A 22,626-nucleotide genomic window follows, 5' to 3' on the forward strand; every position below is an offset into this window, starting at 1 on the left:
AGATCAATAGTAAGGACTGCTTTTCTTTTCGGACCCAGTAAGGGAGCCCGCAACTTCAGTGACACAAAAAAAAAAAAAAAAAAAAATTGGAACCAAAATAACACACAAAAAAAAGTTACAAAAGTAGGTTTCTGGCTACCTTTTTTTTTTTTTTTTTAAGCTATCAAAATCACGTTTTTTACATACTTTGGGCAAAGATTAGTCATGTTTCAAAATCCCAAAATATCAATATTTTATATAAAACTTAATATCTTTTTTTGCGTACAATAATGTTGGCTCATTACGTCAAGTATAACTAAAAGTTTGGATCGTCGTTTTAGGGGTTGTAAAGTGCCCCGAAGTAAGTTTTGTTTGTTTGGAAACTTGTCATCTTTAAGTTTAAGTATCATATTTTATAGGGTTTTGATCTAAGTGTTTTATTATTTAGTCAAATCAAATGTATAAATAAAAATATTTTGATGTACCTTTAATTTTTTATATTATGTTGTTATTTTTTTTTTTTTTTTTTTTTTGTTTTTGCTATGTCTTTTGTGTAATCCGCATTTTTTTAATATAATGTGTATTCTGTATTATTTGGAAACCTGGTATCTTTATGTTTAAATATCATATTTGAATGTACAAATATAAATATTTTATTTAACAATGATTCATCCAATACGAGAGGTTTATACTAATTCAAAAATAATTCATTCCATTAAATTACAATACTAATTCAAAGAAATACAATACTAAATTACAATAACAATACAATCTTCAAGTTCTAGAGGCTCTATTACTTCGAGAGGTGCTTGTACCACCACGGCCTTGTTGCCTACACGAACGCTTGTCATGGCCATATTGCTTACATGTAGAGCACTTGCGAGAGTAAGTTCTTTCACTAACATCCATTTGATTGGGTCTACGAGTCTATAAGTTAATGCCCAATTTCTCGATGTAATCCTTGTTAGCAACCATCGAAAATGGCTCGTTTGGCCAATAAGCTTCATTACCAAGTGGGTGAAATTGGCCGGAATATGCTTTAAGGTAACTGTGGACCTTGTATTCCCCCGCCACATAACTTGTTACCATTTTTTCCATTCTCTTGAAGCACTTTACAGCATGAGAACACGGCATGTGGTACGTTTGCTACTTACCACAAGTTGCATGTTCTTGTTGCCTCATAAATGGTATGCATGTTTCCACCCTTACCGTTGTAATAACCTGTCCTAACTTCATACACACGTTGAATGGGGTCATACTCAGTCATTTGGTGAAGCTCACATTTTTTTCTATAATGCTCCATCTTTTTGAAGGGCTTTGGCATCCATGTCCCGCCTTCGGCTAATATCGCTTTGTCCTGCCTTGTCCTAACTGCAAATCGCTCCACAACCTGTTGAAAGTCATTCTCACCATTGCAGTGACAGGTAGTCCCCGAGCAGATTTCAGCAAGCCATTGAAAGACTCTGAGCTATTTGTCGTGAGCATGCCCTATCTTTTGCCTCCATCAACATGAAACGTCCATTTTTCAATTTTGAGTTTCATCAACCAAACGTATGCAGGTTCACTAACTGCCCTGATCAGATCCATTTTTGCAGCCCATTTTCTTTGTTGATTCTCCATCGCAGCCCCCCACATCAATTTGTTTAGAGTGCCATTGTGAAATTTTGATTGCAAATTTGTCTTCAAGTGCCTTAAACAATAGCGATGGTAAACAAGGGGAGGCTACCACCCCGGAAAATTATCCATATTGTGCAATATGCCTTTATGACGATCAGACAACCCGCATATACCCGTACGATCCTTACTAACATGATTCTTCAAATGGGTAAAAAATATCCCCCATGTGTCGTTGCTCTCGTTAGTGACAATTGCGAAAGCAAGAGGGAATATTGACCCATTGGCATCCATTCCTACTGCAATTAGGAGCTTAATGTCGTATTCACCATATACATGCGTGCCATCTATGGATATCACTGGCCGGCAGTGAGCAAATCCGTCAATACATGGTTTGAATGTCCCAAATACGAAGTTGAAAATTTTACCCTCTATAAGTCGCCACTCGACAACAGTACCAGCACTAAAATGTTGTAGAGCCGCCATATATTTTGGCAGCAATTGAAAAGAGGTATGCCAATTTCCAAAGATCATCTCAAAAGCGCGTCTACACTCGAGAAATCACTTTTTGTTGCTATAGTTTTACCATATACGGTTTGAACGTTTCTAATGCAATTTTTGATGGAGATCCTGCACAAGTTTAAACAAACAATATTTAGTAATGATCTTTTAATTGATATAAGACATATAGTATACTAGGTAGGATAAGTTACCTTGGCGTTTCGGCAACGTCTTTAAGTAACACTTGAGCAATCATATTTGTATCTAAATTATAATGATCTGCTCGATTGTCTTCCATATCACAAGTGTGGTTTTGGCGGAATTTGTGATAGCCCACATACTATCAGGATTAACAATTCCCCGAAGTAACCATTGACAGCCTTGATACCGTCGTCTACAAATTAGCCTCCATATCTTTGTGTTTGACTGATCAACCTTAAACTCCCTCATTTCCTTAAAATAATAAATTTTGACAGCCCGTTGCAATGCCTTTTTAGATGCGAACATCATTTCTACTGCAAGGTAGCATTGATCTTTGTTGAGGTCCTTTGGTTCAATCCAGGTTTTTAGGCGACTATGATCATCTTCTCTTGTGAAGACAAATGCATCATCACCCTTGCAGGCTGTCAAGATAAGGAATATTGTTAGAATACCACTAAATTGGGCTTTCAGAAGTTGGGTTTTCCGCCATTGGTGGTGGTACAGGGTGGTGCATTGGTTCTTGTTTGTTTTGACTTTGAGGAATATTCTTGGTCATACAACTTGAACATCATCATCATCTTCATCATCGGTTACCTCCGCATTATTGCTATTTCATCGTCATCACTTAATGATGACTCATAATAATTTGGAAAATCTTCATTATCAAGTGCATTCCTCCTCCTACACGAAAAGTAACATATTTTAAATATATATATATATATATATATATATATATATATATATATATATATATATATATATATATATATATATATATATATATATATATATATATAGATGTTGATAACTTACGATGTATCATAGTGTGGAGAATAATCAACTCCACCGAACTGAGAGGATTGACTAACATCCATATTTGGTACCACTGGCGAGTTTTGAGAGTAGCTCCTATAAAGATTTGAAAAATGATTATTTACCAATTCATATAACAAACACGTGCTACTACACACAATAATAATATAAAAATGCATATTTACCAATTTTCATTTTAAGCTTGATTATATTGCTGACTTAGATTTTCCAGCGGCACTTGACCACTCAAAATGTCTCCGTAAGGACTAAAGTCCTCATAAGTGTTACCGTGAATAGGCTAGACTTGAGGGACTTCTTCTCGAGGTGTCTTTTCAACGTACATCTCAAGAACATTAGTAGATATTAAACCACTATATTCTTACGGCGATCCCAATTAATCACTCAAAGATTCATCATCATTGATATTGTGCATGCCATAACGCGCTACACCGGTTGATATTGTTTGTGGATATCTGCCTGTTGTTGAGATTCCTAACTTAGTGGGTGTAGTTTTCATTCATTTGTGCATGTAACTGACTAGTGTTTCATAATTTAAAGTTGTTGAAAATTTAACATGGGCTTTTGGTCTGATACTATAACGAACGGAGTAATTGTCCTCAACGATATCTCCATCCCAAAATAGTGAAACCCTAATAGTTGAAGCATTTTGAGACATTTTTCTATGAACTTTGATTTTTTTTCAATGACTTGTAAGACTTAGACTTATGAAATTGTTGAGTTTTTCACTCATCCAACATTGATGTTAAATAGATTCCTGACATTGTTATGCGTGGTGTGTCGTCAAATCATCACTTACATTGCGCATTAAAATGGTGCGCAATACAAGTGAGAGTCATATTAAAACGGTCAAATAATGCAGCATTGTATTGTCAAATCAAGCCTTTATGTGTCATAGATTCCTGAAATTGTCATGCGCGGTATGTTGTCAAATCATCACTTACATTGCGCATTAAAATGGTGCGCCATACAAGTGAGAGTCATATTAAAACGGTCAAATAATGCAACATTGTATTGTCAAATCAAACCTTTATGTGTCATAGATTCCTGAAATTGTCATGCGTGGTGTGTTGTCAAATCAACACTTACATTGCGCATTAAAATGGTGCTCAATACTAGTGAGAGTCATATTAAAACGGTCAAATAATGCAGCATTGTATTGTCAAATCAAGCCTTTATGTGTCATAGATTCCTGAAATTGTCATGTGTGGTATGTTGTCAAATCAACACTTACATTGCGCATTAAAATGGTGCGCAATACAAGTGAGAGTTATATTAAAACGGTCAAATAATGTAGCATTTATTGTCAAATCAAGCCTTTATATGTCATATATTCCTAAAATTATCATGCGTGGTGTATTGTCAAATCAACACTTATATTGCGCATTAAAACGGTGCGCAATACAAGTGAGAGTCATATTAAAATAGTCAAATAATGCAGTATTGTATTGTCAAATCAAGTCTTTATGTGTTATAGATTCCTGAAATTGTCATGCGTGGTGTGTTGTCAAATCATCACTTACATTGCGCATTATAATGACGCATAATACAAATGAGAGTCATATTAAAACTGTCAAATAATGCAGCATTGTATTGTCAAATCAAATCTTTACGTGTCATAGATTCCTGAAATTGTCATGCGTGGTGCGTTGTCAAATCAACACTTATATTGCGCATTAAAGTGGTGCGCAATACAAGTTAGAGTCACATTAAAACGGTCAAATAATGAAGTACCATATATAACATGATTGACAATTTCAGGAAGTATTCACATTAAAACGAGTTATTATGTCATTCTACACCAATTTGATAATCTTGATTCTATTACATGTTTTACCCGAGGAAATATATTCGAAGCAATGGGTAGGATATGAGAACTAGATGATAATTTGCAATACTCAAATAACCCTAACAATAGATTCAATCGAGAATACAATAATAAAATGAGAGAGGAGTGGGATTGGCGTGTTAGGGAGGCTGCAACACTGGAGCAAAAGTTAGCGTCAGTAGGGCTTAAACGCCCAAAAATACGTGCTATGTCAATGACTCATGAAACTCCACGAGAGTTTAATTTTGCTCATAACCGTTTTTGCGAAGAGAACAATCAGACGTAAATACGTTACCTTACGGTAGAATATGATGTACATGGTAGCACAAGATTTAGATCCAAGTGGGATTCAGACTGTGAGATGTCCGATTAAGATTAATATTTTTTTATATAAAGTAAATAGGTAGGGTTATAAAGACCACCCCCTCCCAACTAGGGGTACATAGGGGTTTGCAACTATATAATTAGCCCTTTCTTTTATTATTAGACTACAACGTATTCAATGTCGAGTAGTAGAAACGTAGCTTGGTCTTTACTCCTTCCAAAAGAATCAAATAGCAGTGATGATGAGAGTTCAAATTATAGTAGTTTTTTGAGTGATAACAGTGATTTCAAACTAGACGAGCTAAATCCCCGCCTTCTTATAGAGCTTAATGATGATTTCTGCAGTGTGAAATATTCAGATCGGCGAGAATATTATTGCGGTTTACGCCGAGAATGGTCATATCGGCTTGCCGAATTAGAACGTCTTATTCGTGACTTGAAAAATCTCAACGCTCCAATCCCAGTAAGGTACTCAATAACCATGCCTCGAGTAGGTCCAGAAACTTGCGAGCTTGCCGTACAAAGGATTAGAAAAGAAAATAATAGAATGTTGGCAAGACGTTGTAGCTTTTACATGCTAAAGTTGGCCGAAGAACAAGCATCATCAATCGTAGAGAACTAACATCTACTGAAAAAATATGTGCCTTAGGAAACCGCCAATATTTTTTTGAGGACGATATTGAGGACTTCTATTCTGATGTAGATTAGGGGTTATTTAAGTTCTTTTAAATTTTTGACTTATGCGGTTAATTTGTATTGTTAGTTTATGATGAAGTCATCAATAAGAAAAAAATTAGTAAGTTTAAATTTACTTTGATTGTTTAAGTCTATTATTAATTTATAGAGTTAATAATATATAAAAAGTTCAACAACCGATAATTTAAAGAAAAAATTAAAATAAAGTAGTACATAAAGGGGGCAAATTATATTATAGATGAAACGGTGTAACTAGTAAAAACAAAATACATGGGAATATTAAACTTAATAAACAAAATACATAGAAATAATAAACAACAACTGGATAACACAAATAATCTTCAGGCACTTTACAACGCCAAAAATGACGACCCGGATTATCTGGGGTCCTTGATAATTTTATCTTACAATAATAACCGCATTCACAAACATCGAGTTCTATAGCAAAATTTGAGGTTTGGGAGCTTTGAGACATGTTTTTGGGGGGTGCAAAAGTGTATTGAAGGGGTGAAATGGAGGAGATGAAGGAAAAGAGTTTGTTGAAAATTAGTTAAGTGTTTTAGGATTTTTATGGAGGCCTATTACGCACAGATTTTGTGCGCGAAAGGACTTAAGTGTAGAGTTACACTTTGGTCCTATTCTGTGCCGTGAAATCTACTTATGTAATTTTTTTTTTTTTTTTTTTTTTTGTGTTAGTTTGGTTATTATTATTATTTTTTTTTTTTTTGTAAAACACTAAAGAAGTCGCGGATTCCACAGTAAGGACTACTTTTCTTTCTGGACCCGTTCCGCTCTATTCCAAAAATTTCACATCAATCACTCAAACAGAAGGGTCCAAAGGACACGAATCAAAATTTGAAAAATTAAGCATACAGGTGATGCGAATGGATGAAAATTCTTCAATTCTGCCTAACATCCAATCAAAGAGATAACTATTAAAAGTTGTAACATTTTTCAAAGGGAAAAGGGTAAAAAATACCCCTGCTTTGAGAAATGAGCTAAAAATATCTTCTGTTATAAATTTGGATAAAAAATATCCCTTCTGTTATTAAAGATTTCAAATATATACCACTGTCTTAATAAAAATTTCAAAAATAATTCGATTTCATTTTTAAACTCGCTCCATTTAAACCCGACCCAACTAAATAAAAAATCCATATGGGTTACCCGCTCTTGTGCCTGGTCCCTCCAGATGTAGGAATCGGGAACAAGTTGGTCGAATATGAATTTTTTATGTAGTTGGGTCGAGTTTAAATGGAACGGGTTTAGAAATAAAATCACGTTATTTTGGAAATTTTCGTTAAGAAAGGAGTATATTTCAAAACTTTAATGATAGGAGGGGTATTATTGACCTAAATTTATAACGGAGGATATTTTTAGTTCTTTTCCCAAAGTAGAGGGATATTTTTGACCCTTTTTTAAATGAGATGGCTAAGAGTTATAGTCTCTTTATTTAAATTTATGTGACACTCTTTTCTTTTTAATCTGTCACAATAGAATGACATTTTTCTATATTAGTAATAATTTAACTTTATCATATTCATTTGTCATTAATGAGATGATTTACAGTTATATATAATTTTTTTTTTCTTAAATTTCGTGTCCAATTAAACATTATTATATACTGTAGTTTGAGACGAGAGAATAGTAATTTCAGCAGAGATTGGACATGCACGATATCTCTGATGAAAAGATGCTCCCTAATTAACAAATATATATATGAGTCCACTTGACTACAATGATATCTTCTAATCATAAATGATTTTACACTGCAATGCATGTGACCAAATTTATACGTCGTTGTGGATATTTACACTGCATGGACTGGTCGAAGTCTACGGTTATAATTCATGACACTTCTCCCACTTTTATCCACTTTCCCATTTAATGCCATGGAAGCGTTGACTTTAGCCTTTCCTGTCTAACACAATGTCCCAATATCGTTGGAATAGTATTTTAAACTCATTCTTATTTATTTTTCCGAGATACTCCCTCTTTCTATTTTTATTTATCACGTATTGATTTGACATATCTTTTAAGAAATCATAAATAGAATGACAATTTACCGTATCACTCCTAATTTTTACTAAGTTATCTAATAGTTGAAATTAATAAAATATACTTGAAAAGTTGTGCAGCCACTAATAATTCCTTGAAATTTCCAAACCAATACAATAATTAATAATAAGAGTGAAATAGGTATAAAATGATAAATAATCTCTTAATTTTTTAAACTAGACAAATAAAAATGAACATCTATTTTTAGTATAGAGGACAAGTAAAAATGACCGGAGGGGGTACAATTTTTCACCAGAAACGCTTAAACGTCCTTTTCTGAATAGTCTATAGTAAAAATTAACGCGAAAAGATATGTAATTGATCGGTCAATTTAGAGCCCGACACTTTTGTAACCCAAAATTTTTTTTTTGGAACCAGACTAACCCATTAAAAAAAAAAAAAAACAAACTAGGCTTCACGCACATAATCTGTGCGTGAAACCCCCACCATTTCCAGCATACTCTTCTCTTTCATTTCCTTCATTTTCACCCTTTCAACACACTTTTGCACCCCCCAAAAACATGTCTCAAAGTTTTGAAACTTCAAAGTTTGCTATACAACCCGATATTTGTAAATGTAGTTATTACTGTAAACTAAAAACATCAAAGACCCAAGATAATCCGGGTCTCCATTTTTGACATTGTAAAGTGCCCAAAGTAAGTGTTTTTACATTTATTAGTGTTTTTTTTTCACGTTATCCATATATTTTACTTTAAAAAATTGATTTTCTTGTAATGTTTATAGGATATGGGCGGTTGCAAACACTTTCGGTGTGAAGATAGCATTTACGTGGATAAAATGGTAGCGGCGAAGTTTAAAAATTCAGTTTTTGATAGAGATACCGCGACTTCACGTATCTCTAGAGATACCGCTAAGTTGGACTCGCAATTTAAGCTTGTGGAAGCTGAAGAAAAAATTAAACTTTTGGAGGTCTTGCTCACCGGTTCCGAAAAAAATGAATTTTGCTGAAGGCTAAACTTAGAGACACTCAACACGAGAAAATAGCTTTGAGAGAAAAATTTAAATTATGGAAGATTATTTGTACTATCTTGTTGTTGTTCATTATTTATATGTATTTTGTTTATTAAGTTTAATATTTCTATGGATTATGTTTTTTACTAGTTGTACCTTTTTCCCTATAATGTAATCCGCACCCTTTATGTACTAATTTATTTATATTTTGAATTGTCAATTAATAATAGACTTTAACAATAAACTTTGAAGAATTAAAAACATGCCAAATTAATTCAAATTTATGACTTCATCATAAAATAAAAATACAAACTAACAGCCTTAGTCCGAAACTTAAATGACCCATAATCTAAGACAGTGAGCCTAAATAGACCCTAATCGTCATCAGAATAGAAGTCCTCAATATCGTCCTCAAAACGATATTGGCGGTCTCTTAACACACATCTTTTTTCAGGAGATGTTAGTTCTCTACCAGTTGATGATGCTTGTTCTTCGACCAACTTTAGCATGTAAAATCTACAACGTCTTGCCGACGTACATTGTTTTCTTTTCTAATCCTTTGTACGGTAAGCTCGCAAGTTGCTGGACCTACTCGAGGCATGGTTATTGAGTACCTTGTTGGGATTGGAGCGTTGAGATTTTTCAAGTCACGAACAAAACGTTCTGATTCGGCAATCCGATGTGACCATTCTCGGCATAAACCGCAATAATATTCTCGCGGATCTTAATATTTCACACTGCAGAAATCATCATTACGCTCTATAAGAAGGTGGGGATTTAGCTCGTCTAGTTCGAAGTCACTGGTATCACTAGAAAAACTGCTATGATTTGAACTCTCATCATCACTACTATTTGGTTCTTTTGGAAGGAGTAAAGACCAAGCTGAGTTTCTACTACTCGACATTGAATACATTGTAGTCTAATAACAAAAAAAAAGGGCTACTTATATAGTTGCAAACCCCTAAGTACCTTGCCGAAGGGGGGAGGGGGGGGGGTTATGACCCTACCTGCTTACCTTATTATAAGAAAAATATTAATCTTCATCGGATATTTCACAGTCCGAATCTCACTTGGATCTAAATCTTGTGCTACCATGTATACAATATTCTACCTTATGGTAACGTATTTGCATCCGATTGTTCTCTTCACGAAAACGATTAAGATCAAAGTTAAACTCTTGTGGAGTTCCGCGAGGCATTGACATAGCACATTTTTTTGGGCGTTTAAGCCCTACTGAAGCTAACTTTTGCTCCAGTGCTTCAACCTCCCTAACACCAATTCCACTCCTCTCTCATTGTTTTATTGTATTCTTGACTGAATTTTTTGTTAGGGTTATTTGAGTAATGAAAATCATCATCATCTAGTTCCCATGTCCTACCCATTGCTTCAAATATGTTTGCTGGGGTAAAACATGTAATAGAATCAAGATAACCAAATTGGGTGTAGAATGTCATGATAACTCGTTTTAAAGTGAATACTAGTTGTTTGTCAATCATGTTATATATAGTACTGCATGTGAACACCTAAGTTTTGACCGAACATAATTTTTTACACCATTTTTAGCGTTTAAATATTTCTTTTAGGTTTAGTTAGATATTTTAATTTTTATCTCATTTTTTAGTAAGTTTTACATTTAAAGATCGAAAGCTACAAAAATAGAGTCACATTTTAGGAAAAGTTTTGTCGTTATTTTTTCAAAAGAAAAAGAAAATTTACAAAAATATGTTTCCTTCTAATTTAGGTTTTAATCAAAAGCTAGTGTTTTTTAATAGTTTTTTAGTTAGATTTTATTTAGGACAAGCTATTTAACTTTTCTATATTTTTTTTTTGTCTAAGAATAATTAAGTAATGTTTTTATCATTATATTTTATGGAAGAAAAAAAAAATAACCAAAAAGGAAAAAGTACGAAATCAGAAAAATACAAAAAAAAAAGAAGGGTTTTTCCCCTAAAATAACTAGCCTAAAACCCCATTCATGCCTAAAACTCCTCTCCTTCACGTCAATGTCCCTTTAACGAATCCTAAAACCAATTCCTCAACTCCTATAATTTCTCAACAAATCAAATCCCTAAAACTCCCTCTTCCTTACGTTCTCCTTTTAGAAAACCAATCCTAATCTACCCAAACCTTTCCCGTGCTAATCCTAACCAAGTCTCCTTCCCCATTACAAACTATAAACTAAAGGTTTTCTTTAAAGTTCGAGTTCGAGGTTTCCGTTCGCGGTTTCGAGTTCGTGGACTTGAAGTTAGTCATTATTAACTAGGAAATCGGTAGAATATTGTAGCTTCATATTATTATTTTTCAGCGAGATATTTACGCAAAAGGTAACACTCAATCTTCATTGTATAATTTAATATCACGATTATATGAGGCCTGATTCCAATGTTACGAAGTTGCTCGGATTGTGTATCTATCTAACTTGTTATCGTTCTTTGACATCATAATATGAATCATGTTTAGATTTTTGCACCGTTAAAAAAATTTAAAGTAAATCTCGTATATTTCATTAAGTTTTGCTTATCCGCTTTTATTTTGTTTGTTTAAACTTCGTCAAGATTACTTGTTAAGTATTCTGTTGTAATGTGTCATTACATGTGGTTTCTGATGGTTTAATTCTAGTGTCCCTAACATGATAAACATTTTAATTTATCCTAGGACACTTACACCATATCAGACGTAAAAGACCTTAAAAAAACTATAGCAGCTAAGGAAGACACATCGAGCACATTCATGAACTAAGTGATTTTCCTTCATCCATTCACGTTTCTTTCTTTTGGACACAATACATGATTTATCTTTTCATTCTATTTTATTAAAAGAGGGTAATATATAGACAGAAAACATGCATATACAAGCCATTAAAACCACTGGAAATATTTTTGCACTACAAAAGATCCCTCCTTTCTTTCAAATCTCTATTTTTATCCGTATTGTCGCCATGATGCTTGATATTAGCCTAGATAATGCTTTGAAATTATGAATATATTTTTTTGTTTTATTTGTTTAGTTGTATATGTAAATGTATTGATCTATATCTTTAATGTTGCTGATGATTACATTAGGTGTTTTAATATTTATTATGTTGTATGCCTTGTACGTTGAACATGCAAAAGTGGTTTCAATGATTAAATTTTCACTTTGACTTAACTGGATCATTAAAGTAATGGGTTGTAGGCTGATTTTGTAAGTTAATTGATTTGGGTCTGGACAAGAGTTTAGGCTCACTATTTGATTCGATAAAAGAATTGAGAAAAAAAAAAATCAACTGTAAGGGAGCGGGATGGGTTGCAAATTTATTCAAAATCCATTATCAAAGAGTGAAAAGGGACAAAATAATTGTCTTGGGTTAATTACACCTTTTGACCTAAGATTTTAAATAAAGATAATCACCATTGTTTAAGTAAGGCGAGTAGGTTAAAAATTCTAGGTGCGATACGCAAGTTAAGGTCGCGTTTACGCGTCTAGTTGGCGTAAGTCGAGGCTGAGGTCACAACTACGCGTCTTAGGCAAGACTAGTAAAAGGTTAATAATATTTAAGCGAATCATAGGCATAGCTAAATAAATACATTTTATCCAAAATAATTTAAGCCGAACACAAGTTGATAAAGCGACCGTGCTAGAACTACGGGACTCGGGGAATGCCTAATACCTTCTCCCTGATCAACAAAATTCCTTACCCGGACTTTTATTTTTGCAGACCAATAATTAAAGAGTCAATTTTCCTTTTGATCAGGGATTCAGCAAGGTGACTTGGAACACCAAAACTCAATTCCAAGTGGCGACTCTGAATAAATAAAATAATCCCTTTTCAAAACGTCACTTTAATTGGAAAACGTCACTTTAATTGGAAAAACCCTTTTAAATAAATCTAAAACTAATTTGTTTTTATTTATTTATGGGAAAAAAAGGGGTGTGACACTGCATTTTTTGACCGTTTATTTGAATTCAATTCATATTACGCAATGTTTAAATGCGCAATAGAACATGATTTGACAACACATCATGCATGCCAATTTCAGTTTTTTTATGACACGTAAAGGACCGATTTGACAATACATCATGCATGCCAATTTCAGCTATTTTATGTGCATGCCAATTTCAGCTATTTTATGACACTTAAAGGACCGATTTGACAATACACATGCATGCCAATTTCAGCTTTGTTATGACACGTAAAGGACCGATTTGACAATACAATGCTGCATTTTTTGACCGTTTATTTGAATTTAATTCATATTACGCAATGTTTCAATGCGCAATAGAACATGATTTGACAACACATCATGCATGCCAATTTCAGCTTTTTTATGACACGTAAAGGACTGATTTGACAATACAATGCTGTATGTTCTGATCGTTTATTTGAATTTAATTCATATTACGCAATGTTTAGATGCGCAATAGAACATGATTTGACAACACATCATGCATGCCAATTTCAGCTTTTTTATGACATGTAAAGGACCGATTTGACAATACATCATGCATGCCAATTTCAGCTTTTTTTATGACACGTAAAGGACCGATTTGACAATACAATGCTGCATTTTTTGACCGTTTATTTGAATTTAATTCATATTACGCAATGTTTCAATGCGCAATAGGGGTCAATATGAATCTATTTAAGAAGAATGTTGGACGAGGTAAAAACATCAATTTCATAAATTTAAGTCTCTTAAGTCATTCAAAAAAACCTCTCTTAAGTCATTCAAAAAAAAAAAAAAAATCAAACTTCCTACAAAAAATGACTCAAGATATTCCACTAGTTAAGGTTTCAAGATAATAATTCTCAGTTCGGTGCAACTAATTATTATTAGAACTCGCCAGTGGTCCCAACTGTGGATGAAAGGCAGTCCTCTCAGTTTGGTGGAGTTGATCATTCTCCACACCATGCTCAATATTAATATGTGCAGGTTCATCACCTTCATGTTAAATAATATATATATATATATATACATATGGTTTTTATCGTGTAGGAGGAGGCCTTTCTTAGATGGCACTGATTGTCCAAGTTATGTGGATATATCAGAGAGTGATGGCGATGAGCCAGCTAATAATGCAGAGGTAATCGATGATGAAGATAGTGAAGGGGATGAAGAAGATACGTAGAACCAACTCACCACCACGTACCACCTCCGATGGCGAAAAACCCAATTCCTGACAGCCCAATGTAGCGGCATTCTGACTATATTCCATATCTTGACAGTCTCCAAGGTCGTGAGGATGCATTTGTCTTCACAAGAGATGATGATCAAAGTCGCCAAAAAGCGTGGATTGAACCAAAAAATCCCATGACTGATGAATACATCCTTGCAAAGGGAATGCAGTTCACATAAAAAAAGATGTTGCAACGGGCTATCAGAATATATTGTATAAAGGATATGAGGGAGTTTAAGGTTGATGGCTCAAACAAATCGGTATGAAGGCTAATTTGTAAGCGACATACTCAAGGCTGTCGGTGGTTGCTTCGAGGAATTGCTAAGCCTGATGGTCTGTGGGAAATCACAAAATTCCACCCAAAGAACACTTGTGATATGGAACAAACTCGAGCAGATCATTTTAATTTAGATATAAACATGATTGCTCATGTGTTACTTAAACACATTGAGGAAACTCCAAGGTAACTTATATGACCGTTTACATTATATATCTTATAGCAATTAAAATATCATTGCTAAATGTTGTTTGTTTAAACTTATGCAGGATGCCTATCAAAACTTGTATTAGCATGATCCACTCAAAATATGGTAAAATCATAAGCAAGAGAAAGGGATTTCTCGGGCATAGACATGCTTTTGAGATGATCTTTGGAACTTGGGAATCCTCTTTTCAGGCATTGCCGGGGTATATGGCGGCTCTACAACATGCTAATCCTGGCACTGTTGTACAGTGGCGGCTTTTAGAGGGCAGAGTTTTCGACTTCGTCTTTTGGGCATTCAAACCAAGTATTGATGGTTTTGATTCTTTTAAATGTGATATCGATAGATGGGACACATGTGTATGACCGATATGACATTAAGCTCCTAATTGCAGTAGGTATGGATGCCAATGGGTCAATATTCCCTCTTGCTTTCGCAATTACCGCCAACGAGACATGGGGGATGTTCTTGACTCATCTAAAAACTCATGTTATTAAGGGTCGTTAGGGCATATATGTCCTATTGGATCGTCATAAAGGCATATTGCACAATATGCGTACTCTAGAAGGGTGGCAGCCTCCACATGCTTACCATCGATATTGTTTAAGACACTTAAAGACTAATTTGTAAACAAAGTTTGGAAATGACACTATAAACAAATTGATGTGGGGGGCTGCGATGCAGCATCAACAAAGAAAATGGGCTGTAAAAATGGAGCTGCTAAGGGAAGTGAGTGAAGAGGCATATGTTTGGTTGATGAAATTAGAAGTTGAAAAATGGACGCTTTATGCTGATGGAGGAAGGAGATGGGGCATGCTTACAACGAACAGCTCGGAGTCTTTCAATGGACTCCTCAAATCTACTCGAGGACTACCTGTCACCGCAATGGTAAGATTAACTTTCAGGCAGGTTGTGGAGCAATTTGCGAATAGGACAAGGCCGGCCAGAGCTATATTAGCCAAGGACGGAACATGGATGCCAAAGCCTTACAAAAAGATGAAGCACCATAGAAGAAAGGCAGAGGGTCACCAAATGACCGAGTATGACGTCGCTCAACGAGTGTATGAAGTTAGAACTAGTTATTGCTACGACAAAGAAGGAAACAAACATATCGTTACTGAGCGTATATAATCATGCACTTGTGATAAGTGGTAAACGTACCACATGCCATGTTCTCATGCAGTCAAGTGCTTTGAGAGAATGACCAGAAATGTAACTAATTATGTGGCGGAGGAATATAAGGTCTTAAAATACCTTAAAGCATATTCCGGCAACTTCCATCCCTTTGATGATCATGCTTATTGGCCAGCCGCATCGTTTTCTATGATTGCGAACAAGAACTATATCCGTAAATTGGGAAAAAAACAAGCTAACTTGTTATCACAATCAAATGGATGTTAGCGAAAAGACTTACTCTCGCAAGTGCTCGACATGTAAGCAATTTGGGCATGATAAGCGTTCATGTGGGCAAAACTCCCGTGGTGGCAGCACATCTGGAAGTAGAAGAGTGTCTAGAACTTGATTTTTTTTTTTTTTTAAGTCTATTGTAATTTAATAATGTATTTCGTTGCTAATGGAATGAAATATTTTTCAATTATTATGAACCTCTCGTCTTGAACCAAAAAAGTACTTTCATAGCTTTGGGAGTAAAACAAAAGAGATTAATCAAAACCCTATAAAATATGACACTTAAACCTACATATAACAAGTTTTCAAACGTACTTCGGAGCACTTTACAACCCCTAAAACGATGATCCAAATGTATATGTATACTTGATGTAATGAGCCGATATTATTGTACACTAAAAAAAATATTAAGTTCTACATAAAATATTTATATTCCGGTGTTTTGAAACGTGACTAATCTTCGGTCAAAGTACAAAAAAAAAACCTTAATTTTGAGTTTGATTTCTAAAGGATAAAGGTTGGGGTTGGGGGGGAAAGGGATTTCACGCACAAAATCTGTGTGTGAAGCCTAGTTTGGTTCTTTTTTTTTTTTTTTTTTTAACGGGTTAGTTTGATTCCATTTTTTTTTTTTTTTTTTTTTTTTTTTTTTTTTTGTGTTACAAAAGTGCCAGGTCCGTCAATTTACTAGGAACATTTATGTGATGGCACAAACATATATTCTCTTCCGTCTCAAATTAGTCTTTTTAGCAAACTAAATTTATTTCAACTTTTTTTTTGAATTCTTAGAAAAACAAAAGGTCATTTTTAGAAAAATACTCTTACGATTAATTAATTGAGACGTTTAAAGGAGCAATAAATGGTGTTTTAGATGAATATTTTAATAAAGTTAATAGATGGTGTTTTAGACGAATACTCTAATAAAGGTATTCCACAGACTCTAATTAAGTCTCTGGAAATTTTGAAAAACAGCAATTTAGATAGGCATGCGATAATTGATGAGGATGGATGTTTTTTTTTTTCCGCTCAAATTGTAATGGTCTTGCCTTTTTTTTTTTTTTTTTTTTTTTTTTTGCTTCTTATGGATATATCAAAATCAAATATAACACTCAAGTCAAAGTTGCTCTAGAAACATAAACAGAACCGCCTGTAGCAGTACTCTGACAAATTTGGATGGTGTTAGGATAACGTTTTGGAGAGAATTTTTAGAAGTATTTTATCTTTTAGGACAAAGTTATATACAGCATTATTTATCTTTTTGTAGAAGTATTTTTGAAGACAAAGTTATACAGCTAAGAAATTTATCTTTTTCCGTAAAAAGGAAATTTGCAGTTGCAACTAGAATTATAGTAGTAACAGGTAGATTTATGATTCTAATTAATGAGCATGAAAATATAGTTGTATTCCTTTTTAGCATTTGGTTACATTTCTCTTTCTTTTGCTTTTTAGTGACAAAACCCACCAAAAAGTATCCGTTTTGAAAGTTGAAACCACTTAAGCTTATTAAATTGAAGGATTGGACCGGGTTGGCCTCACAAGCGAAGCTCATTTTGATGGTTATATTTTGAAATCTGAACATTTGATAATTAAAATCATTTGATTTTTGAATATATATAATTTATCCTTATGTAAAAACAAGTAATTAGTATAAAATTGAAATAATAATAGTGAACAAATTGAAATATTTAGCTTACTGTTGTTGTGGAAACTACATTAGTTTACTGTTTCGCGCGTTTTTTCTTTTAGTTTGTAAAACCTTTAAAATAAACTATATTCTAGAAGGAGATTTAAAATGCAAATTGTGACTTAATTAGATATGTGAAAATATAAAACCATAAATAAATGCAGCTCTTGGAGGAACTTTGTGGGACAATTAGTTGCTACTCCCTACGTCTTAAAATAAGTGTCATCTTAGTAAAAATTATGCCCATTAAGAAATCAACAAGTAAAATATAGAGTTTACTAAACTATCCCTATTTATTAAATAATTTTTTGAGAAATTGAGCAATATTACAGAGGATTACTTCTTTAATGCTAAGGACATAATCTGAAACACTAGTCAATTTTTGTCTTGAATTCTTTAGGCGACACTTATTTTGAGACAATTTTTTTCCCTCAAGATGACATTTATTTTGGGACGAATGGTGTATAAATTTGATCGAGCGGTTTAATTAATAATGAATAATTAAAGAAGCCGAAAGCTTCGTGACCCGCCTAATAAATGACCCCAACCCAAAGATCGTTACTCCTATATCTACCTATTTATTCTGCAATAAGTCTCAACAATAAAAAGATTGCCCCATCTGTATCTTTAAATAAGTACTGGAGTACTATTTAGTTGTAATTTTCTACGTCATCTTTTTTTTTTTTTTTTCCTTTGATCGGTTTAGGCAGAAGAAACAATAATAAAAAAGAAAAGAAGAAAAACAAATTCGTCATTTGCTTTGTTGGATTGTTGGAAAAGAACTTAGTCACGCTCAATGCATATATTAAGCATAGTTGATTTAAGTATATGAGCCTATACTACAAATAATTAGGAAAACTAGTTTTACATAAAATCAGACAAATAAAAAAGCTTAATCTGATGGATCATGGTTTAAGATTGATTATACTTATAGTTAAATATTCATTTCTTTTCTTTTGTTGTGAATTCTAACTATAACTTTTAACGTGTTCATTTTAGTATTTGAAATATTCTTAAAATTTTCAATTTAATTACTTAACTTAAATATATGATTAAATTTTATTAAAAAAATACATACTCTCTTTGTGTCAATTTATGTGACATTCTTTTTTTTTTTTAGTTAGTCCCGAAGAGAATGATACATTTTTACATTGAGTAACAATTTAACTTTAAATTTTTCATTTTACCCTTTATCAGCTAATATAGTCATATAAATATCTACAACTTGCTTTAAACTATATGTTTCAAAAATCATTTTTTTCATTCTTAAACTTCGTATTCAGTCAAACACCATCACATAAATTGTAATGAAGGGAGCAACAATTTAATGACTAGCTTTCCATTTTATCGTTGATGAGATAATTTATATACAAATATCTAGAGCTTGCTTTATACTACATATCATTCTTAAATTTCTTATCCAAAAGATCAGGGAGCATATCATAATGAGTGCTCATATCATAATATGATCCCGTAATTTGTTTGGTGCATGAAGCAGTGGGAAAAGTATGCAGCACAGAAATCGAGAAGCTAGTAGGAGTATCATTTTTAACTTGAATGAGCATGGCTTCATTTATTATTTGTTCACATCAAAGTTCAAACCACAAATCATGGAACCAGCAATGAAAATCCCAAGTCTCCCGGTTGCTTATGCAACAACAAACGACTTCCATACGAATAAGGAAAAAATTATCATACACACTCTGTCAAATAAGATACTTGATCTTCATCTTCATTATTGGATCTTTCCCTTTTGAGTGTTTCTATATATATAAAATAATAATGTAATTTTTAATGATCTTGTCAATTCAATCATTAATCCACAAGTTTAAATCATTCCATTTCCTGATCCGCTCCCAAATATCAATCGTTTTGGCATATATACTAAATTAGTTTTAAAATATTTGATGTTTTAAGATTTTTTTTTTTTTTTGAACTTTTCGTTACCGCTCCACAATTAGTACTTAATTTTATAAGAGAGATTAATGATATTTCCTTTGTCCAGTGTATGAGAAAGGATTCGATATATGAGCATCAAACTACTATATAAATTTTGATTGTGAATTCGGATATAGTTTTTTTTTCATTTTTTTTAAAATTAAATAAAAATTTGCATATTCAAAAACTACATTAAAAAAATACTACAAGTCAACACAGGCACATAGCTAGTGACCTAAAATATTTTAAAATGTTTGAGAAATTGTAATCAAGGAAAAAATTGTTTAACTCCCCAAACATTAATACTCGTAGGGGGTGAAAGAAATAGTAATTTAGAAAAATACTTTTCATTTAGACAACATCTTTCTCAAAGTGGTGCGCAAATACCTTAAAGTACTGATTTCTAAATCAAAGACTCCATCCTCCATCTCAATTTATGTGACACTGTTTATTTTTTAGTCAGTTCTAAAAAGGATGCACTTTTCTATATTTAGTAATTTTATTCTTAATGTGGTGATTTATAGTCACACAAATATTTATGAATTATTTTATTATGTGCCCACAAAGACCTTTCACATAAATTAAAAGGGAAGTAGTAATATTTCACACTCTTGGGATTCGCAATTAAAGAGGATGAAAAAGTAGGCTTACTATTCGAAAATGATTTCTTAATCATAGAAGGCCTAGTATTTTAATTAGGATCTATCGCATCATTTAGTAATAGAAGTACTATATATTATGACAAAAATGTTGACAAACACAATGAATAAAGAATTGGCTCGTCTAATAAAATTGGCCAAGAGATCTCCTTGCTTGATAATTGATATATACACGTAGACAGAATTTGCCTCTTTTCTTATATTTTAATAACAAAACAAGATAGGCAGTGAGCGTTGGATTAGTATTTATAGCTCATGTCCATGCACACAATTTTAGGGGAAACGCATTAATAACTTAAGCTAAAGCTACTATTTTAGCTTCTCCCAAATATGGCTTCCAATAATGTTTTAGGTGATGAGGAAAGCCAGCTTTCTAATGGGACTAATAGAGTTCAGCCTTGCTCTGCTAGACCAAAAAGGTAAGTGAAAGTGAAACTAATGAAGTACTTAATTTCTTGTTTGATATATCTTTCTTTAATTTGTCCTAATTATGTACAATCCTAGTAGCAGGACTATTGATGATGAGGGAAAGAAGCAAACTTCTCTCTCAGTGTCTCAAAGGCTGGGCATTCCTGACTTCTTTTCTTTGGATGTTAGTACATTTCATCTTTTCTATTTGCCTTCAGAATAAATAAATTGACCGGTTATTATAATATTTGGATCGTCAGTGCATAAAAATTAAACTTTTTTTTGTCGTGTGTGTGGATATAGGTATGGCGAGCATCGGTTGGAGAACTACTAGGCTCAGCGGTTCTTGTTTTCCTGTTGGACACTATAGTGATCTCTACCTTTGAAAGTGACACAAAAATGCCAAATTTGATCATGTCAATTCTCATAGCAATTGTGATCACAATCCTACTCCTCGCGGTTGTTCCGGTGTCTGGAGGCCATATCAACCCCGTCATCTCCTTCTCTGCCGCGCTAGTAGGAATTATATCCATGTCAAGAGCCATCATTTACATGGTGGCACAATGTCTTGGTGCAATTTTAGGTGCACTAGCTCTAAAAGCAGTGGTTAGCTCTACTATTGCACAAACTTTCTCACTTGGTGGTTGCACTATCACAGTTATTGCACCGGGCCCAAATGGGCCCGTTACAGTGGGCCTAGAGATGGCCCAAGCCTTGTGGCTAGAGATCTTTTGTACATTTGTTTTTCTCTTTGCATCAATTTGGATGGCTTATGATCATCGACAAGCTAAGGCCCTTGGCCATGTCACTGTCTTGTCTATTGTTGGTCTAGTTTTAGGTCTTCTCGTATTTATCTCGACATCGGTCACCGCGAAAAAGGGCTATGCCGGGGCGGGGATGAACCCGGCGAGGTGTTTCGGGGCAGCTCTTGTTAGAGGAGGTCACCTTTGGGATGGACATTGGATCTTTTGGGTTGGGCCTACTATTGCTTGTCTAGCCTTCTATGTCTACACAAAGATTATTCCACCAAAGCATTTCCATGCAGAATATGGATACAAGCATGATTTTCTTGGAGTTCTCAAGGCTTTGTGTGGGTCGGACACCTAAAGGCCCAGATGCAATAATGGGCCTATGGTGATGTATTTGGTTTGTTCCTTTATGGGCCGATAATAAACTAATGTGTAATAGCCTAATAGGACTTTTAAGTACTAGTAAGTAAATAGAACATCAGATGATATTGTCCCTTCCCACTCGATGTAATTTAAACTTAAACCTATCAATGTTTCAACAAGTTTCTCTCTCTCTTTCCTATACGGTGTACGTGATTTAAATGTCTTTTTATTGTTAACTATGATCAACTTGTGGTACTTGATCTTGTGATGTATGTAGAATTTAAACGGTTATAAATGAATATGATCATTTTATATATATGAATATCAAAACTTAAGCCAAACGGCCAAAAGTAAGTTCCGTAGCTTATCGCATTTTGCATGTAAGACCTAATCCAAAGATTTACACGACAAAAGAAAAAACCAATGTTATTTTTATTTGAAAAGTCCAGTTAGAGAAAGAAAAGTTATCTTTTTCAACAGGTAATATCTTGGTAAAAGTTCCATCAAGGTGGAAACGATCTTGAATATATTCATTAACATGAGTTAAATTTTACCCTAGACATAAAAAAAAAAAAAAAAAAAAATTAGGCAAAGAAAATCATACGTCAGTAGACCCCAACTAGAAAAAGAAAAAAAAACTTAAGTTCTGTATCAATTTCAAAAACACGCCTGCAGAAATAAAAATCTTAATAAATGGATAAATAGAAACTTACCAGTACAAGAACCACTAAAATGAATAATGATTATATCTGAGGCTGGGCCAACATGATCAACGTCA

At 33.6% G+C, this 22,626-nt stretch overlaps 1 protein-coding gene across 2 annotated transcripts; it reads left to right on the forward strand.

The window, feature by feature from the left end:
* The first annotated feature begins 20,552 nt into the window (after window positions 1-20,552).
* On the forward strand, window positions 20,553-22,036 carry LOC132049906 (probable aquaporin TIP4-3). 2 transcript variants are annotated; one of them, XM_059440880.1, is made up of 3 exons: window positions 20,553-20,747; window positions 20,836-20,920; window positions 21,040-22,036. In XM_059440880.1, exons 1-3 carry the CDS (start codon window positions 20,659-20,661, stop codon window positions 21,841-21,843), a joined length of 978 nt encoding a protein of 325 aa, XP_059296863.1. In that variant the 5' UTR covers window positions 20,553-20,658; the 3' UTR covers window positions 21,844-22,036. The 2 variants fall into 2 exon arrangements, with proteins under 2 accessions (XP_059296863.1, XP_059296864.1); XM_059440881.1 differs by having other exon boundaries at window positions 20,555-20,747; window positions 20,839-20,920.
* The last annotated feature ends 590 nt before the right edge of the window (window positions 22,037-22,626 follow it).

This window comes from Lycium ferocissimum, chromosome 3, assembly GCF_029784015.1.
Source record: "Lycium ferocissimum isolate CSIRO_LF1 chromosome 3, AGI_CSIRO_Lferr_CH_V1, whole genome shotgun sequence".
NCBI lineage: Eukaryota > Viridiplantae > Streptophyta > Magnoliopsida > Solanales > Solanaceae > Lycium > Lycium ferocissimum.

What these genes read in the sequence shown, in the direction of transcription:
- LOC132049906 (XM_059440880.1), top strand. Translation starts at nt 20,659, where the DNA reads ATGGCTTCCAATAATGTTTTAGGTGATGAGGAAAGCCAGCTTTCTAAT. An exon ending in TGCTCTGCTAGACCAAAAAG is followed by an intron (nt 20,748 to 20,835) that starts GTAAGTGAAAGT and finishes CAATCCTAGTAG; the next exon opens with CAGGACTATTGATGATGAGG. An exon ending in CTGACTTCTTTTCTTTGGAT is followed by an intron (nt 20,921 to 21,039) that starts GTTAGTACATTT and finishes GTGTGGATATAG; the next exon opens with GTATGGCGAGCATCGGTTGG.